General features: G+C 35.3%; 1 protein-coding gene across 2 annotated transcripts in view; it reads right to left on the reverse strand.

Moving 5' to 3' along the window:
• LOC127881403 (hypoxia up-regulated protein 1-like) overlaps positions 1-26,055 on the reverse strand; it is a 45,858-nt gene that overhangs the window by 14,978 nt on the left and 4,825 nt on the right. For both annotated transcript variants that reach the window (XM_052429259.1, XM_052429260.1), the window contains exons 2-16: positions 20,998-21,068; positions 20,269-20,333; positions 16,785-16,816; positions 16,366-16,444; positions 15,470-15,624; positions 13,187-13,392; positions 12,545-12,649; positions 12,262-12,334; positions 11,261-11,447; positions 10,399-10,533; positions 6,455-6,537; positions 5,578-5,710; positions 4,719-4,906; positions 2,938-3,085; positions 1,398-1,446 (exon numbers count right to left, since the gene is read on the reverse strand). In XM_052429259.1, coding sequence (XP_052285219.1) covers positions 1,398-1,446; positions 2,938-3,085; positions 4,719-4,906; positions 5,578-5,710; positions 6,455-6,537; positions 10,399-10,533; positions 11,261-11,447; positions 12,262-12,334; positions 12,545-12,649; positions 13,187-13,392; positions 15,470-15,624; positions 16,366-16,444; positions 16,785-16,816; positions 20,269-20,333; positions 20,998-21,058 — 1,699 coding nt within the window. In that variant the 5' untranslated portion in view covers positions 21,059-21,068. The remainder of the gene's footprint in view (positions 1-1,397; positions 1,447-2,937; positions 3,086-4,718; positions 4,907-5,577; positions 5,711-6,454; positions 6,538-10,398; positions 10,534-11,260; positions 11,448-12,261; positions 12,335-12,544; positions 12,650-13,186; positions 13,393-15,469; positions 15,625-16,365; positions 16,445-16,784; positions 16,817-20,268; positions 20,334-20,997; positions 21,069-26,055) is intronic.

Raw genomic sequence — 26,055 nt, forward strand, 5'->3', positions numbered from 1 at the left:
ACATGGTAACTATCTTGTTGTTCCCAACTTTCCAGCTCCTTATGATCAGCAAGTTTTCTTTTTACCTCATGATGATTACAACAACTAACTATCATAAGATGTATGATGTACTAATAAACTTGAGACAGGCTCTGGAAAATGGGACTTAATGTATGAGCAAAAAGTTTCGTCCCAGATTAGCCTATGAAGTTTGTGTAAGCTAATCAGGGATGACACTTCCAACTAGACTAGATTTTTGTTTAGAAGAGATTTCCTTTAAATGGAAAATTCCATAAAAGCGGAAATAATTTTTCCTAGTTAGACTGTAGCCTGTTAGAGGGCTGCACAGGCTAATCTGGGACAACACTTTACACAAATGCATTAAGCCCTGTTTTCCTATAACGAGGCACATTTAAATATGAGGACATTGAATGTCCATATACAGCTCTACAACCAACTAGGTATTTCTCCTGATATTTAAAGCATTAATTCTCAAATCCTTTTTATCACAATAGTTCATTTTTCGAGTATTGTCTTTCAGCAATTTAAATTCATACTCACTTGAAAATCTTATCCGATTTACATATGCAGTCAAGCTACGAATCATTCAAATCACAACTTATTCACTGTGTTTATAGGTCACTACCAAAAAAAAGGGTTACCATTGTTATGTTTTATCAGGAGAGACCAATTCATGCTAGTCATTTTTAACAAAATATGGGCCGTGCTATGTGAAAAGGGAGTTAAACACATGTGCGTAAAGTGTCATCCCAGATTAGCCTGTGAAGTCCTGAAAAGGCTAATCAGGGATGACACTTTCCGCCTAAACTGGACTTTTGCTAAGAAGAGACTTTCTTTAAACTAAATATACCAAACAAGTGAAAAGTGTCGTCCCTGATTAGCCTGTGTAAACTGCACAGGCTTATCTGAGACGACACTTGACGCATATGCATTAAACCCCCTTTTCACAGAGCATGGCCCATATGTATTGTATATTATCTATTTAATAAGAAAACCCCAAGAATAAAGCCTTCTTCAAGTCGTATTTCTTCGCACACGAGCCCCCCCCCCCCCCCCCCCTCGCACTTGCTACAAAAAAGCCCATACTGTATGTGACTTACTGGACCTTATGGGTTTCTCATCAAGCCCATGGTGTGTGTTTTTCCTCTTTTAAACCTAATTTCTGGCTTACCACAGCCAATTAACCCACTCACATTTTTCCTGGTTTGCCTAGTTTATCAGTTCTAGGTGTAAAAGAAACTGACAATTGCCCTACTTAAATCAGCTGAAGAAAGGATTTCATAACAAATTTCCACACGTTATTTTATCTGGCCAGGGATGGAACTTGCCAGTGCTCTACCAACTTAGCTTGCAGGCCCATGAGTGTGAGGTAAAACACAGTACTGTATTTGACTTACTTGACCATGTGGATTTCTCATCATCTTCCTTCTCAAATACAGTTTCCACCTGAAATATACAACAACAAAATGTCAGCCTAGAAAACAATGAGTCTCGTTCTTGGAAAACAGGGCTTAATGCATGTGCGTAGTGTTTTCCCAGATAAGCCTGTGCAGTCCACACAGGATAATCAGAGACAATACTTTCTGCTTTAATGTTTTCGTTTAAAGGAAATCTTCTTTGCAAAAATCAAGTTTCAACAGAAAGTGTTATTTCCAATTAGCGTGGTTGACTGCACTTTACACATAGGTATGAACTTCATTATTCCCAGAGCAAGCCTTCATTCACGGATAAACCTGATAAGACTATGCTCCCACATGATACAAAATGAAAACAGGTAACTTTGATTTGATTTTAATTGCTGAAGACAATTTGTATTTTGCATGATAGATATCTTCATTAACTATTGAACTTTAAAAAAAATTAATATGGAATTTCATTAGAGGAAAATCGCCTCAAATGATTATTTTGGGCATGTTTTACCACTACCATCTGGTCTCATATCTATAAATATTCTTAAGGTTAATCTTAGTCAATCTTTAAAATAAAAACAGTGAAATCAAAGTTTAACAAGCAAATTCGTTGAATTGATATCCCCCGCCAATATGCTTCTGGACACAAAAGTGTTATTTTTGACACAAAAAAAGCATTTTTTCAAGATACAAAGGGCCATAACACTGTAATTATCAGATGGTGTACAATGCCATTTGGCGTGCATCATGCTATAAACCATATATATACTCATACTAAGTTTCAATGAAATCTGCCAAAGCACTTCCAAGATATGGCTCCGGACGGACGGAAAGACGGACGGACAACGCCAAAACAATATCCCTCCGCCTATGGCGGGGGATAAGGATAATTAGCACAAAGTATTAACACTAAAGCCATGTAAATATAGCACAAAGTATAAACACTAAAGCCAGGTAAATATAAGTTTAAAGTATTTTTATGCATCTTATTTTGAAGGAATCAAAGTATCGTAACTTTACGATCAAGCACTCAAGCTATTCTATGAAACAAATATTATTTGTCTGACACTGTGTTTTGGTCCGCTCACTTCATGGTTAAAGTGTTAGCTCTCTTGATTAGAATTTGAACACGTTTGATGAGGTAAGTGCCTTCCAAACAAAGCTAAATAGGAAAGTCTCGGAGAACCAAATTTGCTATTTAAAGGTCAACATGCAGACATGCCTTTCTGAACACGTGAGATATGTAAAAGAGATGAAAGTAGGTTTAATAATAATTTAATTTAGCATTTTAGGCAAACATTTGAGAAATGTTCCATAACAAAGTAGAAAATATGCATGAAAACAATTCCACATTCAAGGGTCCTTTCACCTTTCCTCAAAGGTGAAAAACAACAACACTGGGCTCACTAAAAATTGTATCTTTTATGTTAGCATCAGGTTAAATCAACTATTATCTGTAAAGTATTAATGACATTCAAAATGAGGGAAAACAGCTGAAAGGAGTGTAAAACATGCACAGGCTACTTACAAGGTCAAGATTGAGTATCCCACTCTCATCCATTCTGAAGTGAGCCTTGATGCCCTTTGCCTCCTGTGCGTCAGTGTGTTTGGCGTACGCCTCTGCAACCCCGCGCAGGCTGATCTCATTGATCTGTCCCTGCAGATTTCGCATCACCCTGTCATAAAGAATGAAATAATTGATATCATATGGCACAAAACAATTTCTAAATGTCACATATATTGCAAGGACAAATAATGATAATTTTTACAATACATAGGATTTTTTAATAACCCTGTGTGTAAGAGAGAATAAAATAATTGAAATTTGTTAGGAACTTGCAAGAACAAGAGCTGTTTTCGTAAAACACAATGCCCCATACTGCGCCGCTTTGAAGCCATATATTTGACCTTCACCTTTCACCACTCAAAATGTTCAGCTCCATGAGATACACATGCATGCCAAATCTCAAGTTGCTATCTTCAATATTGCAAAAGTTATGAGCAAGGTTAGTTTTTGGACAGACACATACAATGAAAGACAGACACATACAATGACAGACAGACAGACAGGCCCAAAACAATATACCCCTGATCATTCGATCTGTGGGCATAAAAAAAGTCTTCAATCTGCAAAAAATATGACACAAATAAAATGTCTTAATCTTATTTCTTAATCACACATCTATTGCAAGGAACAGATACTTAATCTAGAAAAATCGGTTGTTTTTTATCCGATAGTGAAATAAATTTAGTGGTGTCACACCGCACCGTTTTTATGAAACATCGTTGACAATTCGTCGGTCTAAAACAAAAGAGCCAATCAGAAGCGTTGTAAAAGAAACCGATGTAAATTCGGCATGGAGTCTGATCGAGGAAAGAAAAGAAAAATGAACCTTTAAGATTTCGGATTTAAAGCTAAATCTGGTTAGAAAGAAAATGACACAGTTGCTTTTTCTTCCTGTTTATATTGTTAGTTATTGTTCAATAACTATCTGTTATATTTTTTTGGTTCTCGTTATCTTTTTTGTGCTGTTTTAGATCGGCTTCTTTCACAATTGTCCTGACTTTTCTTAGTGGCGTTTGTTGTTTTGGTTTTATCGCTGAAAAGAGGGTAACTTTTCTGCATTATCAGAACTGAACTTTCAAATTGTATTCATTTTTTTTATAGTTTTCCACAATCACCCTTGTTTGAAGTTGTTTTTTTTTATTATTTCTTTGTTGCAGTTTTTTTTTCTCATATAGATCTAGTTTTAAATTATGTAAGAATCAAAAGCTTCTTACATTATTACTTCGTTTTGCCATTGCCGTTGTAATGGAGCAGAGGGCAATTTTCATTTCATAAATTTAATACATAGGGAAAAATCTAGATCAGGAAGACTTGAGGGAAGAGATCAAAGCAGCTATTAAGACATTTAACTTAGAGGAGGATTATAGCAGCAGTTACAGCAGTTACAGTGATAGTGACTCTGACTCTTGTGAGATGTAAATGTGAGATGAAGTTCTCATCAGGTAACATTTATTTTAATAGAAAGAAAATAGTATTGTTTTCTTCTCCTGTCTTATTTCCTTTTTTTTTGTCAATCATGAATTTCAGCCAGAGCACTGAAATCTATTAGCAAAAGTTGCATATGCATTTTTCACTGAAAGCACTGGGGGGGGGGGGAGGGGGAGGTCAATTATAAATGAAATTTTCTTCACATTTCCATATTTACATAAATGTTCACAATTCTAATAAGTTTGCGCCTCATTTTAAAAATATTTTGGAACGTTTGCAACTCATTTTTCACAATTTCGTAAAATATCACATACTCAGCCTCTGCTGCAGGCAAGAAGTCCAGGTCGCCATAGGTTACGTTGAAGGTGAAGTCCTTGAAGTGTTTGTTGAAGGTCATCACCTTCTTCTGGGGGTACGGGTTCATGCGGCCAAACAGGGTCCGCTTGATCACCTTGGAGGCCTCTGTGCTGCTGTCCTCACCGCGCTGTTTTTCAAACTCCACCTGAGCATTGAAACCAGAGCCTGGTAAAAAAACAGGACTAACACCCAAAACTCTCCTGCCCAACTTTATTTAAGGGTTGAAAATAGTGTCTCAAATGTCACAGACAAACAGTCCTCTACCAGGTTTATGTTGTCGGAAGTGAGAACAGGTTATTAATTTGTGTAGCTAAATAAACCACATTGTCAATATTCCATTCATTCGGGAAACTTTTAGGCTTTTATTAAACTAATCTTGCCTTAAAATAGATTCTTCTGCCAAATGTGACATGTAGTCATTGGCTAAAATGCCAAGTCAGTGAACACCCTGATTTTACTAACTCAACTCAACTCTGACAGTGTTTTTTTCACCGTTTTTGGAATGGGGCCGGACCCTTTAAATTGGATTCATTTGTGCCATTTTGACTCAAATTGGGAGATTACTTCATGAATTCAATTTTTGAATGACAAGTATTTTACAATTTAGAATAAATTTGTTTTGATTATATTTACTTTGGTTCATCTTAAGAGCTGGATAGAGAAGTAAATTTATTTAAAAAAAAATGTTTTTTATTTATTAAAACCTTCAATTGACAATTTTAGGCAGTCATTTGGGAAACATATATACTTTTTGAGATTGGGCATTGGGCCAAATTTTAACCCAAAATTTGACCTATAAAAAAAACACTGACTCACCACAATAGGATACATGTTTGCCTCCTTGATGCCAAAGGTGAGCACTTTGAAGCCCTTGCCGAGGTTGGCTGCCTGATACACGGCCCCTAGAGCTGCAGCCTCATCTGTGTTGATACTCTTACCCAACTCAACACTGAAACACGGACAGGTTGATTTATGTCTGTTTGTGATGCATTCTGGGAAGATGGGACTTTAAGCATTTGTGCAGAGTGTCATCAGAGTGCTGTGCTAAGGCAGAGTGTCATCAGAGTGCTGTGCTAAGGCTAATCAGGGAAGTAACTTTCCACCTAAACTGGATTTACGTTATAAAAGAGCAAAAATTCCATAAAAGCCAAACGTGTCATCCCAAATAAGTCTGTGTAAACTGCACAGGCTAATCTGGGACGACACTTGGAGCACATGCATTAAGTTACGTTTTCCCAGAACAAGGCTCATTTGCGTTTTTTAAAATGTTTTTTTGCCATATTAACCAGTACTTAAGTCGTTTTTCTAACAATGGTCAGTTCCTACAGGTTAAGAACAAAAAGCTAAGGCCATTATGGCCCACCCTCTTACGTCATACATGATCACATCAGTTCAGGCAAACCATCTAGTGGCAACTGGCTAGCGGGCCCTGCTAATGGCCATCCTCGTCAATAACGCTTACACTTTTTACCGAAGAAATAATGTCATGACTAATTCTAACGCCAGTTTCGAGTATAGACAAAGCAGAAACTAACCCCAGAATGTTCTAAGTCCTGTCTTATCAATGGTCTTACAACAAGTTTTAGTTACTACTTTGATATTACAGTTTATGGATTTCTCATTAAGGCATCATACAGTATCAGTCTTCATTGAAACCCTGACTTATTTCTGCTAGTGTACAGGTGCCACCTACCCTCCGAGATATTCCTGAAGAAGGGTCTGCACTTTGGGAATCCTTGTTCCTCCTCCCATCAGTATAACATCACTAATTTCTTCCTGAAATACAAAAAAAAATTAGACAGCATGTCTGGATACGAGTGGATAATTACCAGGTAGTATTCAGCAAGGACAAGACCCCAAACAAACAAGGAAGGTAACTTGGAAAATCATATTCAATTAGTAGGCTCTGTGTTATTTTTAGTAGGGCATGGGAATAAGAATTAAAACATTAAAATAATTGAAACAAGTGACAAAATTGTCACAAAACCAGGTTTTCAATGTCAAAAAAAGTCTGATAAAGGGAGACAACTCAAACTGAACTGATTGTGTATAATTAACCCCCTTTGTTTCAAAATGAATCTATTTTTAGTCGTGGCAACCCTGACCTTGGAGATATTGACGTAATTCTTTCGTGCGACACATCGTACCATGATGGTGAACAAATGATTTAAAAATCTCACAATGACATACTTATGGCCTGGACAAGCTCATTTATGGCCATTTTTGACCTTTGAACTCAAAGTGTGACCTGGACCTTGGAGATATAATTCTTTCGCGCGACACACCGTCTAATGATGGTGAACAAATGTGCCAAATGATTTTTTAATCTCACAATCAACAACAAAGTTATGGCCCGGACAAGCTTGTTCCGCCCGCCAGCCGACATTTGCCAATCTAATAACCATTTTTTTCCTTCGGAAAACCTGGTTAAAAATAGTCCAATCTAAAATACAGATTCTTATAATCCATCTTTTAAGACAACAATTTATATGCTGCATAAAATGCACTTAGTCGCATTTAAGTCACATGAAGATGACTTGTCAGGTATCACAGTGTATAAACCAATTGTATCATACCCCGATGTTGCGATGTGATTGTCATGGCGAAATGAATATTTGTCATACGCGCGTTGCTAGAAAGGTAAATTATTTTCTTTTTTTGTCATTATGATGGTCTCCAAACAGTTATTAATATTCAGATTTGAATGCAGATTTCTCAGGCATGCTGTTATGCATTGTATGTATTGAAAAAAGGATGAAATGCGTTACTGATCACTGAATATCTTGTCAAATTGTCATGATCTAGTTTTGAAATCTTTGTTGTACTGGCGTTTTAACAAATAACAAGAACTATTTTTTTCATCAGATGTTAAATCAAGAATGTGCACTTTCGATCAGTAAAACATATTTTTTTAGGGATTCTTTCTTACGTCAGATATATGCATTTAATACTAAACATGTGTGCTTCTACTTCTGTATCAATTATTGCATAAACTGAATCAATCATTTGTATGATTATAGCGATTATTATGTATCAATAATTGGGAATTTCAATATGTGATTGAAGTTAACATGTCATTATTTCGTCCTCCTACCGGTAAATGTTTTAAACAACTACGAAACAGTTTCATTCACTTCATTGATTTCATATGTTTAACACTGATGGTTAGTTTTGGTAAGAAACAATGTCAGAATGTGTTATCTGTAAATAGATAGCTGGCACACACATGCATGTACAAGTGTTAGTTAATAAAAGTGAAGAGACTGTGGAGATTTTGTAATACTCTTCGGTTTAAGGAATATCATTTGAAAGGTATTTCTGTCCGTTATTTATTTCAAATTTATTTTAGCTGAAACTTCGTTCTATAATAATATGCATTCATGATATAGCCACTGTTGCATGGCCTATAATAATACGGGATTTCAGTAATTCGCACACCTAAGTGTACATTATATACATGTGCCTATGTTTTGGAAAAACAATGCAAATTCTAAATCATCAAAAAATCAAGGTTACCCTCTCATTATAAAGTTGAAATCTTAATCATCCAAAATCAAAGTTACCCTTTTATTTTAAAGTTGAAGAAAATATTGTGTATTGTTTCTCTCTCAGGTCATACGTAATTTAACACAGATTGCCAGTACTAACAGTTCATGCTGCTTCTGGTGGTGTTGCTGTTGCTAATGATGATACCAACTTTAATGATGATAACGATGATGATCATCATCATGATGGGAGTGATATTGATGATTATTGTGGTGATTTATATTAACTCTCTGCATTTCTTGGGAACATTAATATAGAACTAAATTATTGCTATTTTACAGAAACATTGCGTAAGAGTCAATAGAAGTTTTTGGCTTGGACGGTGGTTTTGCTACAGTAAATTGCACGTCAACCCCTATGAAAACTATCTCTGTTGAAACACAACTTGACATGAGTAAAAACATGTCCCCTATCAGCCAACCAAAAGACAGCAATAACAACGTGGTGGACATGAGTTACAACGAAGATGTATCTGGAATAGGTTTAAGCTCTTCACTTAACCATATTTGTGAAATATGTGAATATTCATTCAATGAATTATACAAAATCGGCATAGATTTATCGCAATAATTGATACAAAATGCATATAACGTAATCGCAATCAATGATACAGCGTCACTGCAACATATAATACAGTCATTTTAAAAACCATCTTGTTTATTTTAATCAATATCTTAGTATATTCAAAATGCTGATAAAGTATATGTATCAAAACAGTTATTTGACTTCAATTGCAATATATTACATACAAAAATATGTTTATTTCGAAACAGATTTTAGACAAACAAGGATATTTTGGCATAGAGCAACATGTGTTTTCCAGTTTTCTTCGGTGATTTTGAATGTTTTCATAAACAACAACTTCTTCGAAGCGGATTAATACGTTCTCAAGGGAAACTTAATTCTCTATGACATCTAAAGTACAGAGTTTACTAACTTGTGTGCATTATTAATCCATTGATTAATATCAAAATTAACAGCGGTATGTAAATATTGCCGTTACACCATGGCAATCACATCGCAACATCCAGGTATGATACAATTGGTTAATACACTGTAAGGTATATTTCATTAGTTATTAATCTGATAAAAGCTGTCATCAATTAATGATATAATTATTTAGACAATTGGCATATAAAATGGAATCAGCATATTTGGCCATTTACGTGTCATTTTGCGTCCCACTGAGATGGAGTTTGTCCCAGTCAATAAAAAAAATCTATGGAAGTTACAGTGATCTGCAGTCGCTTATTGATATCCAATCATCAACTAGAGTGGGCATTCAACCCATGATAACCTCTGTTCATTTAAACCCTTTACCCCTTAGACACGTATTTAACCCTTCACCACTAAGATACTTATTTAACCCTTTACCCCTTAGATACGTATTTAAACCTTTAACACTTAGATACGTATTTAACCCTTTACCCTTTAGATACGTATTTAAGATGTCCATTTATTAAGTGTCCGAACAAAGTGTCCAGCTTTCCATATGTCCATGGCAATTTTGGGGATTCAAACTATTGCATGTATGTACAATTTAGAATCTATGATAATAAGAGAGAAAATGATTATTCAATTTACCTAATGAAAACAAAATTATTGTTTTGAATAATTAGAAATAATGATTACTTTCTGCCACTTCTTTAAAGAACCATGTTTGATTGATATTCCATACATAATAGAACATAACTATTTTTAGAACATAACTATTTTTAGAACATAACTATTTTTAGAACATAACTATTTTTGGATGATCAAAATGTAGGATTGATACATAGAAAATTGCAATGTATTCAAATAGGGGTAAAAACACATTCGAATGAAAAACTAGGATTTGTTGCAATCTCTAATCTTTACCATTCTTTATACATCTGTTATCTCTACCCTGGCAAGGTACATTACAGTGGCCCTTGGGTAATGGATTTGGTGTCAGCCCAATGACTGGGCAGTCACAAGTTTGACCCCCCTCTGTGGGAGCGTTCTTTAGATTTTACCCAAAAGGCACCTAGTACTGCTTCCACCCAGAAATCAGACTCAAGAATTAGGATTGTGATGCAATCCAGCTAAAATAAATAGTTTTGAACTTACCCTGGTGAGTTCAGAAGTCTTGAGTGCGTCATCAATCACACGTGTGACCCTTGGGAACATGTCATCACACATCTTCTCTAGCTCTTCACGCGACACTTTCATCTTAAAATCTTCCTCCTCTAGTAGGCCCTCAACCTGTGAATTAAGTGAGGAGTTAACTTCAGCCTCGTTATGGGAAAATTGGGCTTAATGCTTGTGCATTAAAGTGTCATCCCAGATTAGCCTGTATAGTTCGCTAAGAAACTTCCTTTAAACAAAAAGTTTCATAAAAGCTAACCTAAGATGATACTGTACACACCTGACATTAACATCATTTTTCCAGATTGAAGCTCATTACTAACAAAGTACTTAAATACCGTTTATCTTCATTTATTTGAAAGAAACAATAATAATATGAAGCTATTCTCTGATGTAAAGGCCATTAAACCCATGAATGTGATTTATTGGCCATGATAAAAAAAAGATTGATTTATTTCAACATAATTTTTCTAACTTTTCTACAAACATAAAAAGATAATAGAGCACTTACAAAATGGAGTTACAAAAAATTGGAAGTATTGGAAAGCATTTATTCTTAAGCAGCCTTTACCTTTACCACCAAAAATTTCTTTCATTTGATGCATTTTTCCAAATTACAAGGAACATTTCTTGCCCTTCTCAGTCTTGTTTATAAGTTTAGACTAGTTCTGAGAAAACTTGGCTTAATGACTTTGTGTAAAGTGTCATCCAAGCTTAGCCTCTGAAGACTGCAAACGCAGGGACAATACATTCTGCTTTTATGGTATTTTTGTCACTAGTTTCAAAAAATAGAATTCTAGGAAGTCACATAAAAAATCAAGTGCAAGGAAAACCCGTGGCTTACTTGAGCCATGTGGTCCACATTAGCGCTTAGGATTTTCTTGACGTGCTCTGCCTCACGTAGAAGCTTGGTCATGGCGCGATGGTTGGTGTACAGGTCCGCCTTGGTCTTCTTGTTCTTGTTGAAGTACTTGGCAAGATGGTCACGTAGACGCATGGAAATCTCCAGACCTCCCAACTCCTTGTCAAAGCTGTGCACGGGGTAAACAGCAAAATGTCAATTATGTCAGTCTAAGTTGCCGTTTTGGTTCAATTTGTCAATAGCAAACACATAGTTTCGCGGATAAAGTCTATAAAAGCAATATAAATGTTATAAAAGTTATAATGCAAAATGGGAATCATATTCCGAACTTTAAACAAAAGACATAAAAAATCAAACATGTACAACTTCTCATCATAAGGGACAATGGGTAATGCCTTCTTATTTCAATGTTGTATAGAAGAATGCCTCTTCACAGATTTGTGTCAACAGATGGATAGAGGGATTGACAGACAGATGAAAGTCTATGGTTATTTTAAAATAACCCCCTTGACTTTGTAACAAGAGGTATTATAAACTAGATTTTATCACAGCAATAATATACCAGTGAGGATGCATTACATAATATTCATTCAGCAAATTGTAAAGTTATAAGAATACAAAGTTAATAAATGATAAAGAAATTTTAAATGACAAATAATACAAACTACACATGGAAAATTTTATATCATAAGAGACAGTTCATCCAACTTTGACTAAGCTGCAAAAAATGGAAGTACTTTATCTGATATATACATTTATTGGCCGTGCTCTGTGAAAAAGGGATTTAATTCATGTGCGTAAAGTGTTGTCCCACAGGCTAATCAGGGAGGACACTTTTCGTACATGCATTAAACCCCTTTTTCAAAGAGCACAGCCCATATGTTTCTAAGGACAGACAGACACCAATTGTGAATCAAATATTTCCCAATCTAACTACATAAGAAATATGCACCTCCATAACAGAATTGCTGAAAACCACTTACCCTACTCCCTTAATTGTCAGCTGTGGGTTTTCAACCACTCTCGATCCTTCCTTCATTTTCACAACCTGGTAGGCTGAATTACAATCCATGTGATGTAGTTAGTTTCCATTGTATAACACAACAACATGTCTAAAGGATAAAAAAATATGTCCTACATTTCATTTACTACAAATGATGTAACTCGATTGACACAAATATCTCTTAAAGCCGAAGGCTTTCTATTCAAACAATCTTAAATAAATTAGACTCATAGAGCACACAGTTGACAACTAGGAGCACTCACCAACAATTGTTGCAGTTGTGCTGGAGGCACCCATATCATAAAACATTATGTGTTGTGTGACATTGCTGAACTGTTTGCGACGGAACACACCGTAGTTCAGAGCCACTGTGAAATAAAAATAAAAGAAAATAACACATCTAAACAACAAATGATAACAATAATAATATCAGTGATTTAGTGTTGCAAGCATTTATGTTAAAACAGTTCATGATTCCAAATGTAGTTTCAAAATGATAGAAACGCGACAGTATTACATTATTATCTTACAATTGTACACTATTAAAACTGCAAGCTTCATTCATGGGACAACATTTTGTTTTACCTCAAACATGAGAAGAGTGCATTGCATGTTTCATACTTCACATTGTGTATGACATAATTTTATGACAGTGTTCTCGCTACCGGGTGAGCCTAAACAAAAGGGCAGAGCACCCTGCCTCCCAAAGGTCCAACCCTGCCCCCTTCGATCCCAACCATGCCCTCTTTTTGATATGATTACATTCCTAGCAAAAATCCAGTTGAGGCAGAAAGTGTCGTTTCTGATTATCCTGTGTGGACTGCACAGGCTTCTCTGGGCAACATTTTATGCACATGCACTAAGCCCAGTTTTCCCAGTGCAAAATCTCCCCTAACGTTACCTACCGGCTGCATTATCGCCAATAAGCTGCAGGACATTGAGCCCACCCAACTCTGCAGCCATCAACACAGCCCGTCTCTCTGCCTGGTTGAAGTATGAGGGGACCGTGATCACCACGTCCTTGATGGGCTGATCTGCAAACGTCTCTGCATACTGCCTCGCCTTCTCAAGTATCATGGCAAGCAACTCCTCGGGACTGTACTGGGTCTCACTGGGAAATTAATTGTACCCATCAATATTAAACACTTTACCACTTAGATACGTATTTTGAAGTGTTTGTAGTCCCTTAGAAAGTTACATTTTATTCAAGGCCTTTCTTACTAGATCCAAGTTTCAAAGGTTTCAGTTCCAACCCTTAAATACTGATGAGCAGCAAACAGCATAAAACCTAAACATACTGTCACTTACTCAAAGGCTGTTCTGGTTTTATGCTGTTTGCACATAGCATTTTCACTTTGCTTCTGAGAGGGACAGGGTTAAGTGAAAGATCAATGTTTGAGACTTGCTGAATGCATATCATTCCAGATTAGCCTGGTCAAGGACAACACTGTCAGACTACGATTGATTTTATTTTAGAAAAGACTTCCCTTAAATGAAAACATCCATAAAAGCAGAATGGCACACTGCACAGGCTAATCAGGGATGACATTTCATGCATATGCATTAAGCCCAGTTTTCCCAGAACAAGGCTCAACACATCAACGTTGTTGATGTTGCAGTGAAGTAATGGCTCAGCTTGACATCTAGCAAATGTGAGGCCCAGATGTGATAAGAGTTCTTAAGACCTCCCTATAAGTTCTGGTTGTACCAAGGAAATGGACTAAAGAGTGTTTCAATAGTCATTGGGCTTTTAATGCAAACAGTTAAAACAAGAAACCGTCGGGTGATGCTCCCCAAAGGTTTTTTTTGTCACAATATTGCACTATATATTCAGATAAAAGGAAACGTCTTGAGGGCACAGTTTTTGGGGGACAAGAATTTTTTATAGAAAATTTCAAAGGGCCATAACTCTGTGAAAAATCATCGGACCAGAACCAGCTGATAATATGCACATCTCCTCTTCATAGTGAAGCTTCCCATAAAGTTTCATTGAATTCCGGTCATTAGTTGCTGAGAAATTGCCCAGACAAAATGTTTGCACAGACAGACGCACACACCGACAGACGCAGGGGCGACTATATGCTCTCCCCAAAATAAAGTTTGGGGGAGCATAATCAACAGGTTGAAAGTTTATATCATCTACGTAACTACTAGTACCTAGTTTTGAAAGTCTAGGTTGGTACTAGGTACTTATTAATGTTTCAGGCAACAAACTTAAACAAATAAACATTATTCCGAAATATTTTTGCAAAGAATCCTTTTTATTCTTTTTAGTTATTGATAGAACAAACAGCCTAATAATATAGAATACTTTCTAAACAAGTTAAAAAATTGTGATGAGTCACATAAAAAGACATGATTGTTCTAATAAGATACAGGAAAATTAAAGGATTCAAGGTCTTTGTGACTCCATCTATCTAATACTTGAAACCAGATATCATTACGATTAACAGTGGAACAATAATATTAAAGATCTTCCTATATTATGGGGTGAAACTAGATAGCAATAAGCAGGTCTTTCTTCATGTTTTTACAGGAACAGTTGCAAGGCAGCACAGAAGAGGTTTGGTTCGCCCCCTAAGGCATGTAGTTAAAACAAAATACTTTCAACATGTTTTTAATCAAAACATACATTAAATTAGAGCTTTTTAACTACACAACTTTCTTTTATATTTATTTTTTATTATTTATTAATTATTTCCTAAAATTTATCTAAACCCCAGATCCATTACTTCCTGGTTTGCAGGATTAACCGGTCTTCATAGAACTTGTCATTCATGTGAATGTATATGCATAACACATGTATATAAGCATGGTTTGGAGAGTTCAAACAGACTCATTAACTACCTTTTTGTTGTTGCATCAAGTGGTGTATCCATTTGTAAAATATTTTTCTATCAATTAAGGACATTATTCCATGTACATATTTCGTATGTTTATAATAAATTGTAATCTGAGATGCACTGCATAATTTTACTGTTCATGTTTTGCAAACATTCTAACTGAAAGCGCCTATACACAAGCAGCTAAGTAGCGCTATCTTGATTTGATTTATTGTTTTCAGAATGCGAATAATTGATAACTTGGTAAGGAAATTTATCATATCAATAGTTTTAATTTTGAAGAGTGTGGTTCTCTTCTCCTTGCCCTTGACAAGCCCACAGTACGGGAACCAGTAATGTACTCACTCATTAATTTTGAAGAGTGTTGTTCCCCTTTCCTTATCCTTGACAAGCTGGTAGTACGGGAACCGTTTCTGGTACTGGGTCACAGCAGGGTCATCATGCATCTTGCCCACAATCTGGGTCAGGTACCAGAAGGCATTGCTCGGGTATTTGCTCGCCTAAGGACAAAACAATTACTATGAATAAATAAGTATTTTGCTTTTTGTTGAAATGGAAGGTGGAATATCTCCACTTGTTCTATTAGTTCTGTTCACTTTACATCCTGTTAGAGCTTAACCTAAAATGTTTATACAATGTTTGCTTAACATAGTATACACATACAAAAAAAGACATTATTGCACATAGAATATGAAAATGCATTGAAATAACAAATATTTTGTTCGTGGAATGTTTATCCTAGATCTATTGTTTAAATTAATGTTAAATAAATATTTGTTGAACTGCTTTATTGTCTGAAAACTACTTTACAAATATAAAACATAACAAGCTGATAGCCACTCATATTTGTATTAGACTGAGTTGTTCGGGTTGTTTTTTACAATATAGTATATTTTTATGTAAAACTCCCCAAAAATGTATCCTGATTAACCCTTTACCACTTAGAAACGTATTTTGACGCATTTGTAGTCCCTTTCAGTGTTAAATTTAATTAAAGACCTTTCTTACTAGATTCAAGTTTTTAAGGCTTCATTTCCAAGTTCCAACCCTCAGATACTGAATAGCAGCAAACAGCATAAAACCTGAACAGACTGCGAGTGACTGGCAGGCTCTCCTGGTTTTATGCTGTTTGCACATAGCCATTTTCACTGAGTGGAAAAGGGTTAACAAAGAAAACAGAACAAACATGCTTGTCAAAGAATAAGACTGTGTTTTTATACAACCAAAAACTGACAACTTACACAATGTTCAGCAGGATTTCCAAACATCCTGTCCCCGTTGCGAAGACATACAATGTTGGCAGTCTTACGGGCTGAATCACTGAACAATAAATGCATTTTATAGCAAGGATGCATTGTTATAGCATGGAGTCTTTGGTAAAATGGTTACCGTTCATGCTTTAGATTCACAGGCATTCTTAAAATCACAGACTTTAAACTACTTTAAATCTTTGCTTCTGCTTTCGTCCTTTGAATATCTAATTTTGTATCATGCTTAGTCATACTTTCCAGACATCCTAAAAACTATAAATCTAACAGACAAGATCTGAGCATGATATTTATTAACAAAGAGATTTACATTTAATAATACTCTTCTTTCAGGTCTGTTTAAATGCTGGACAGAGTGAAATTATGTCACAAGATAAAACAATGTCTCTTACTCATTGGTAATTATTTCCATTGGAATTCCAGGCTGAAATGAAAATGGTTTATTTATTTACGTATATTAGACACAAACATATTTCAAGGAATTCAAAACCATGACTCTGCAATATAATTTTCAGAAGTGAAAAAATAATATGTGCGAGATAAATTCTGATATCACTACATGTAACTGTTTAGAAATGGTTCACATGTAACACAAAAATTAGAATAGAAAATCATATGATACACAACATGATGTGTGACAGAAACATTAACAGTAAGGCAAATTGCTATATGAGTCACATCATCAATAACAGTAGATTCAGTCAACATTACAAGAAACTTAAGTGTTTGTTATAGGTGTGTAGGTTCTTAGTGTTATTAAAGTCTCTATAACGCTCAAAATCAACGAAAATTTTGTAAAGTATTTCGTTAAATAAAGTGAACACCTTAACAATTAGTGTTCCTTATAGCAATAGCCAAAATTTGAACGCTAGATGTGGTATGATTACATAGATTTTTGTGGATACAAAATGCTCGTTTATTTTTTTGTGGCCACAATTAATTCCCGCGAATATATCTATTCATACAACACACAAACACCATTTTAGTGTTCATGTGTTGTATGAATAGATATGCAAAACAATAATAAAAACGATCAATTTGTATCTACAAACATCTATTTTACCAGACCACATCAGGCGTTGAAATTTCGGCAATTGCCATAAGGAACACTGATTTTTAATTGGTTCAGTTTATTTAACGAACAATTGTACGAAATTTTCGTTGATTTTGAGTAGTAATGTTACTTTAATTATTATTAATTGTTGCCCTTTCTGACGATGAGAATATCACACTACCAGCAAACAACAATCATCTGTATTAATTCTGTTAGCGTTCCCGTTAGTGTGAGCGCTGGTATGTTTAAGTTTGCATACCACCTCATTTAACTCGGTACAATTTAGAAACAATAAATACATGACTATAAATAGTCTATCACTCACAATTATGTCCAGTTATAAAACAATAAATGCTATCTATAAATGTGAAAAATGTAAGCTGCCTTTGTATATACCGTAGGTTTCCACGTATAGCGCGCAGTTTTTTACCTCCAAAAATCAAATTAAAAAGCTGATGCGCGTTAAACATTGATACAACGCTATCCTGGCTGCTAAATTGGTAAAAATATGTTGTGTAATCGTAAATAATCAAAATGGCCGCCATGTTTTTTTTCCAGAAAACCACCACCCTATAATCGTACTGACTGAGGGGCCATTGTCGAAACAACCAGAAGTCGCTACTGGTAGGTATGAACGCGGTAGAAGAAGTTTTGTCAAAATAAATTTGTTTGAATAAACTTGCGGACATTTCTTTGTTTGTGTTTTAACACTTCCTTTTTGATGAATTCCAATGGGGATTGTTGTCGAAAGCAGGCAAAGGTAGATGCGAACGAGGCCTTTTTACGGGTAACGGTAGGTGTGAAAGGCGATCATTTTGCACTTCGTAATTGGCAGATGATATTGAGTAATATGTGCCACGACTTGTGACAATATGCAATTGCATTTTGTGTGTATAAATATTCAACATTCAACTGTGGTGTTTCAAACAGACGAACAGATAGAGAAGTTATTTGAGAGCGACAGCGACGAAGAAGAATTTGAAGGTTTCGACGCATCTGACATCGACGGAAGACCGCTCTAAACGACCGCAGAAGAACGACAAAGACAACAACGGCCCTTCTCAGGGCCATTCATATTCTCGAGAGAATAGTCTTAACAATTGTCAAAAAATATAGTCCTTCGCCCGCATACCTCAACAATTGTATCCCTGTCTTCTATGCGTAATTCAAATTTACCGGTAATGCCCACGCTTTCCCCGAGGAAAAATCACACGATGTACACTAATTCTTATTTTCTCCAGGGGTTCTATAATATTTTAAGAGTCTAATTGTCCACGGACAAGTTGGACCCACATATTCACTTGTCCGTACCAAAGAAGTACTTGTCCGTACCTTTAAGATAGATAAAGGAAAAGGTCATTACTAATTAAGCAAATAATACAAGCATACACTTTTGTTAACTTCTATTTTAAATTATAAACATAGTTAACTAGAAAATTGAACAAAAAATACAAGCAAGATGTGCATATAATAAGATCACATTTAAGTCACACATGATACTAGTCTTATTTATAAGACGCGCAAAGAATTTAGAGATACTTTTTATGTGGGCTAAATTCTTTGGAACTCCAAATATTACCAATATAAAAAGTAGCTTAATATTTGAGAGCGTCAACAAGTTCGACTAACATGATACCATCTTGGATATTTAATAATCTCAACATGACTAGACAATTCACTTGAAATAAAATAATCTCCTTTTATTATAAGCATATAATTATCCGCTAATAAAGGAAACTCCTTACGAAGTTAACATTTACACCCATTGGCAACGTTTCAAGCCAAGGAATTTCAATTTGCCAAGACTCAAAAAATTCTCGTTTCCGCTTGGCGTCGTGTGTTTATCATATTCATACTTGGCTTTTCTCTTCTTTTCCGACGCCGAACTGATTTTATCATTGGTCTGATTAGCGTCATGGCTAGACGTTGAAGTGGTTTTATTATATAAAAATCAAATGCAGGTCGTAAGAACATGTATGCGGCCATTTGCAATGTACGAAAAGTGTTATCTTAAAATTCTTATGCGTGATTGGCTATACACATGTGTGCTGGTTTCTCTATTAAAACAGGGACATAGGTCCCTGATTAAAATTGTTTTCTTATGCGTGATTGGCTGTTGCTATATATACTCGTGGACTGGTTTACCACATTAAATAATTATTATCGGAAAATAACATACCTCCAGTTAAAAAAGTGTGCTGGTCCGCAGATTAATCATAAGCTATTTATATAAACTTTGTTTTTTATTTTCGAAAAATATTGAAGTTTTGTTCTCGAAACAAATTTTACCACGGAAATTTTACTTGTCCCCGGACAAGCCAGCTTTCAAAAACTGCTTGCCCGGAAGGGTAAATTGACGACTCGGACAACTCGGACAGCATATTTCAGAACCCCTGTTTTCTCACGTTTTTCACGAAATGCACGTGGACTGTTTATCTTTTGCTAGAAAATTACAAAATTGTCAGAAAAGTATAGTGCTATGCAACCCCTGCTCCTAATCATAATGACGCTTCCTATTTTGAATGCTTAATTAAGCTTTCCAATGCCCTGGATTATTGGACTGTGTAATAGTAAAATGGCGGCCATTTTCGGTCCGATTTGGTGTTTTATTGTCTTGACATTTTTTTTCTCAATTTTTTGCATTTAAAAAACAGCCTGCGCGCTATACTCGGGTGCGCGCAATACGTGGAAACCTACGGTATTTACCTAAGAATGCCTAATTTACAACATTTTCTAGAACTAACCAAGTACTCTTTAATGATGTTAAAGATACTATGAACTGTCCTAACTTTTTTCATTATGTATTTGCCAGTTAACTTTACCTTGACCAGGGCTATTTTGATAAACTCGCTTCCCAGATCTATAGACATCACTGCTAAGTGGGCCACTGTAGATACAATAAATTGAAAAACATTTGAGCCTTGCTATCGGAAAACGGGTTTTATGCATGATTGCATGTGTCTTAAATGTTGTCCCAGATTTGCCTTTGCATTACGCACATGCTAATCAGAAACAACACAACGTTTTATTAGAAAGTCTCTTCAAAACAAAAATCCAGTCTAGGAAGAAAGTGTTGTCCCTGATAAGCCCGTGCAGACTGCACCTTATGCACATGCATTCAACCCCATTTTTCCAGAACAAGGCTTATTTATAATTCATTTCATATGCTTATGACATCAAATGTAAAACTCAAACATTTGAGTTGAGAAGTTCACTTAAGAGGTGATGTATAGTACCCTCAATTTTGTGTAGACTGATGCATTTATGGATTATACATTAGAAAATGTCAATTGAATGTACTGATAACACAATTTAGTTAAAAATAATAAAATACTGTTTATATTAAATAATGAATAAAATGTACTATTTTATTATCAGTGCTACATAAAAACATACAATCAAGTTATTTGATAAGATTCAAATCTTAATTGAAATCATCTGAATGCCCCAGATAGTATTACATGTATATTACTAAACAAGCATTTCATCAATATAACAAAACATTACATAGGCAGCATGAAAACTGAATATCAGCATAAACTATATTTCACCTGTAATGCCAAGCATTGCTGTCAGAACAGTTGCTGTGGCAACCAGACGATATGGCTGCATCTTATCAGCTCTGAAATGAAATAAGAGACTTTTAATTATCTGTGACATTCATACAAATGTACGCTTTTGTCGTGTTTTTTGTGTAAAGTGTGGTGCCCTGTATTTCCAATCTCAAAAAGTATTACTTCTTGCAAATGATGGCTTCGATTTCCCAAATGAAAGTTAAAAAAAACTTCATTTTTTAAGGATGCAAAATGATATTACATCACTCTATCCAGCTCTATGATTTGAACCTGAGCAATTAAAATGTTTAAAAAGCACTAAATCATTATCAATTTTATAATATTTGTAATCTAAATTAATAACATCCAACGACATCAAACCATTCCATAATGATTGACACAACTTTGTTATTTTTAAAACCACACATGATGCAGTGTATTTACAACTCTGTTTTTGGCTATACAAAGTTGGTAATGGAAAACGGCACCATTCCCAATCAGAGCATTTTTATCCATTTCAAGCTTCAAAATTCCGAATTCACATCAAACATTACTTATTCGCATAAGAATAGTTTAATTTTTCATCAACAATCAAGTGATTGATTCTTAATCATCAGGGGAAGTAATTGCAGCAAACCTTTATGATAGTATTGATTTGTTCTTTGCTTTCATCAGAAAAGCGTTTAAGAAAGGAAAGATGATAAAAATGTGAAACATTTTCAGAGATTATCTAGGCATGTGTTGCACGTCTCTTATGCATTTAAATCGGAAAATACTGTACTGAAATATAAGTGTCCAAGAGGATGCATACAAAATCTAGTGGTGTTGGTCCCTATTCAATGTTTTGTTGAATTCTCAAATGAGCATGATTAAATTTGTAATCAAAACACGCAATTCCAAATTTTAATGTCAACACGGTGTTAACAAATTAAGGCTACAAATGAACAGCCCTGATGTATTTGTGTTGATCCTTTGTCCCAATGAAAACACCAACATTATGCTGCACATATCAGGCTTTTCCCTAGGATTTTTTCCAGGCACAGCGGCAAGGCAGTGAGTAAGGGTGTTGGTGCTGAAAATCCCTCCTTTTGCGAGTCTATTTTAACTTTCTGCATGGGAATGGAGCCATATACCTGCCCCAAATTTGAACGAAAAAACACACTGTGTAAGCATCTTGTATACCTTAAGAGCTAATAAGCCCTTTAGTGATTTGATTGGTCGTTAGCAGAATGCCTGTTTCATTCGGATCAAGCTTGAAGCGAAGTGAAAAATTGAAGCGCTGTATAACAATGAGTGAGAATCAAGCGTTGCTGCAGTACTTATTTTAAAGTTAAGGCACACCAATGCCTCTGCGAAAAAACGCTTGGGAAATAGCCTGCATATATGTCATGTCTTAAGCATTGAAAAATTTGGGTGTATTGATTTTTGTATAACAACTAAATTGTAAAGAACATTGAGATCTTTTAATTTCAGTTCAAAGGTTGGTAGTTCCTTATTAACACTCACGGTCTTAATAATTTAGTGCGTGAATCAGAATCAAACATGCTGTATCTTAAACATTATCGTCTTTAAGATCAGTCATTATTCGAAATTTGATTGTATAGTGATAAAACTGAAAATCTGGACAAATCTGGATTTAATGTTGGTGTTGAGAAAACAGGCATAGCAGGTCTACTGACCAATTTGTGTAGATATTGCCGTATTTGAACAAAAGGGAATAACATATGGAGATCTTTCTCAATATGGTGCATAATTACTCAATGAAATAACCAAGTTTGAGTATAATTAAATAAGTGACTAAAGATTTATTGGTAAATGATTTCCAGACAAAAATTGAACACTTTCAGTTAATTGAAAAAATATTCAGTTAAAAAAACTTATTTAGTTTTATCAATTTATATTGCTAAACAATACATTGTTGTACATGTGTATGTCTATAAACCAACAAATATTGACTTAAGGTTCATGTAGAGGCTTCATTTTGAAAAATGTGGAACCCCTTGCATTAAACTCAAATTTGACTAAAGGAAGAGTGCCACATTGAAAATGTATACATATATGCTTTAAAGAATGTTTTTCCTTCAAACTGCTACCAATTTTGTACATCAAGATATCATAACATCCACAAAATCAATCAAAATACAAAGCGATTTTAACACTAAAATATACATTATTTTCTAAAATCTGAATCATGTTTATTCCACGTATTTCGGCGGAAAATTATATAACTAGTGAATAATATCGACATTGATGAGGGCAAGTTACGCTTAAACAGTAAAAAAAGTTTACATACAGTCCACTCTCGTTATCTCGACATCGGATATCTTGATATTCTCGATATGTCGAAGTAAGCTCAATGTCCCAACTTTTTTCCTTCTTTATCTATATAAATAAACATCGCATATCTCGATTTTCGTTATGTCGAATAATTTGATATCTCGATATAAAATTTTGTCCCGAGTCCCGATTTGACATGTATTTACTGTGGTTTATCTCGAAGTGCGAATAACTGTTCCAGTGTCGGCAAAAGGTGAAAAAATTTTTTTTGATACTTCACCGTCCCGCTTCGCCCGTCTGCTCCCGATACTGTGCGGTAAGAAATTGATCCGTTAATTGCATCAATGATCACACGTGTGCAATGTCGTTAGCCATTAATACTTGAGTAAGGGCTGTGACTTTAACTGTCACTTTAACATCAATTAACTGCAATTAATACACAGCCTGCCGAAAGGCCGAAATACTTCTTGTTTTTACAAACGACATTCCAAAATGTATTGTTATATTTTTGCGTATATAAACCGTCGCAAATTTGCAGAATGTTGTTCTATCTTTGAACTCCAAAGTCATTATCATTAGCATTTCAAACTACAAAATGTACATGTACAGTTCAGTATTCCGGAACGTGATTTAAGCATGTTCAGATGGAAAACCCTCGTCTTGATTGAACGTCAATTGCATCATAGCTTTAAATAGCAACATTACCGGATGTTTACTCGACAGTTAAGACAAATTATAACCGCATGTGTTCATGCAATTCTGTTATACGTAAAACGTCATTTTAAGCATTTAAATAGCAAAATTAATCGTGCCTCGTAAAAAATGCGTATATATCAGGTAGAGAGTATTATGCCACACGGTGACGGCTTTAGTTAGACCACTTAGCAGGTATTTAGATGTTAAAAACAAGGTAAATTTTCGTCTCATTTTTTTCTTTGAAAACGGCTTATCGGATATCTCGAACTGTCGTTATCTCGATATTTTTTCTTGTTCCTGCCGACTTCGACATAACGAGAGTGGACTGTATCTAGAAATATCAAAACTCGAACACATGTTATTTCATCACCATGGGGGCAGCCATTGTTAAATTAATAAAATAGAAAGAAACATGCTAAAAACTCACTCATCGCCTAATTGACATTCCAAACGGTTGACGATGACAAATGCATTGGATTGTAATCTTTCTGTTGATGTTTGCAAACTGCACGATCAGACCTCATAAACACTCAAAGAATAACTATGTAAGAAGCATTTCACCAATGTTTACAATCGTTGTCGAATCACTGTACTTATATTATTGTGCATAAAATAGTACGCTTCAAGACTGACAGAAAGATCAAAACGTAACTCCGTTTAATTCATCACTAGTGTTTTTCCCAGGCCATTTTAGCGTGGCGAAAAGCCACGCTGCCCTCCCAGGATCGCCACTCTGCCCTTTTCAATGGCAAATTTCGCCACGCGCCCTACTTTTCAAAGGCAAATTTCGCCACGCGCCCTTATCGATAACATCTTTATTGCCTTACGATCTAACTTGCTCCGCAAAATCAGCTTCCTTGATTGTCTGTGACGCTCCGACTGTGCTTGATTTACTCGAGAGACGTCAACGTCTAATCGACTATATTAATTGAGCAGATTTAATCTATGTTCGATTTATAGGTAGGTCTTACTGACTGCTCCAAAGCTGTGAATTAGTCATGCGTGAATAACCCCGTGTCAGTATCAATCGATAATGCCAGAGGCTATGTTATACCAAGCGCACTTTTCGGTCGGCAATGTGTACTCCTTCACGATAAAATCGTTACTTCGGAGACTTTTAATGAAAAACTTGATTTAATTCTCTTGGCAATTGTGCATTGCATGCATTATTCAGTTATATCAAAACATATATACTAATTTAACAAAATGCGAATCGCGTATACGATTTAACGTTGCTATGCGCACCTGTCGCTTACATCATTTAACATTTTAACAACATGGCGGACTATACAGAATTAAATTGTGACTCAGCAAAAATGGCAAATAACGTCGTAAACGATCGAATTAACGATGGAGGTTAAACATTAAGAAGGAATTAATGAAATGTCTGTGATAATCAACGATGAATAAAAACATTTTAGATAGCAACAACATTATTCATTTATTTGTAATCTTCTCGGTGGATGTATGTCACGGAAACGAGTGTTTGCATATTGTTAGCGATCAATTTACTCGCAATGTTATTTAAAACATCTGGCAAGATTATTGTAAGACAAGGGACAAAATTGTCACAAAACCAGGTTTTCATTGTGAAAAAAAAATCTGATAAAGGGAGAAAACTCAAACTGAACTTTTGAAATGACCAAAAAAAATTAACCCCCTTTGTAAGTTTTTTTGTTTTTTTTTAAATCTATTTTTAGTCGTGGCGACCTTGACATTGGAGATATTGACGTGATTCTTTCGTGGGACACACCGTCCCATGATGGTGAACAAATGTGCCAAATGATTTTAAAATCTCACAATGAATGACATAGTTATGGCCAGGACAAGCTCATTTATGGCCATTTTTGACCTTTGAACTCAAAGTGTGACCTTGACCTTGGAGATATCGACGTAATTATTTCGCGCGACACACCGTCCAATGATGGTGAACAAATGTGCCAAATGATTTTAAAATCTGACGATGAACGACATAGTTATGGCTCGGACAAGCTCATTTATGGCCATTTTTGACCTTTGAACTCAAAGTGTGACCTTGACCTTGGAGATATCGACGTAATTATTTTGCGCGACACACCGTCC

Source organism: Dreissena polymorpha, chromosome 5, assembly GCF_020536995.1.
Source record: "Dreissena polymorpha isolate Duluth1 chromosome 5, UMN_Dpol_1.0, whole genome shotgun sequence".
Classification (NCBI taxonomy): Eukaryota; Metazoa; Mollusca; class Bivalvia; order Myida; family Dreissenidae; genus Dreissena; species Dreissena polymorpha.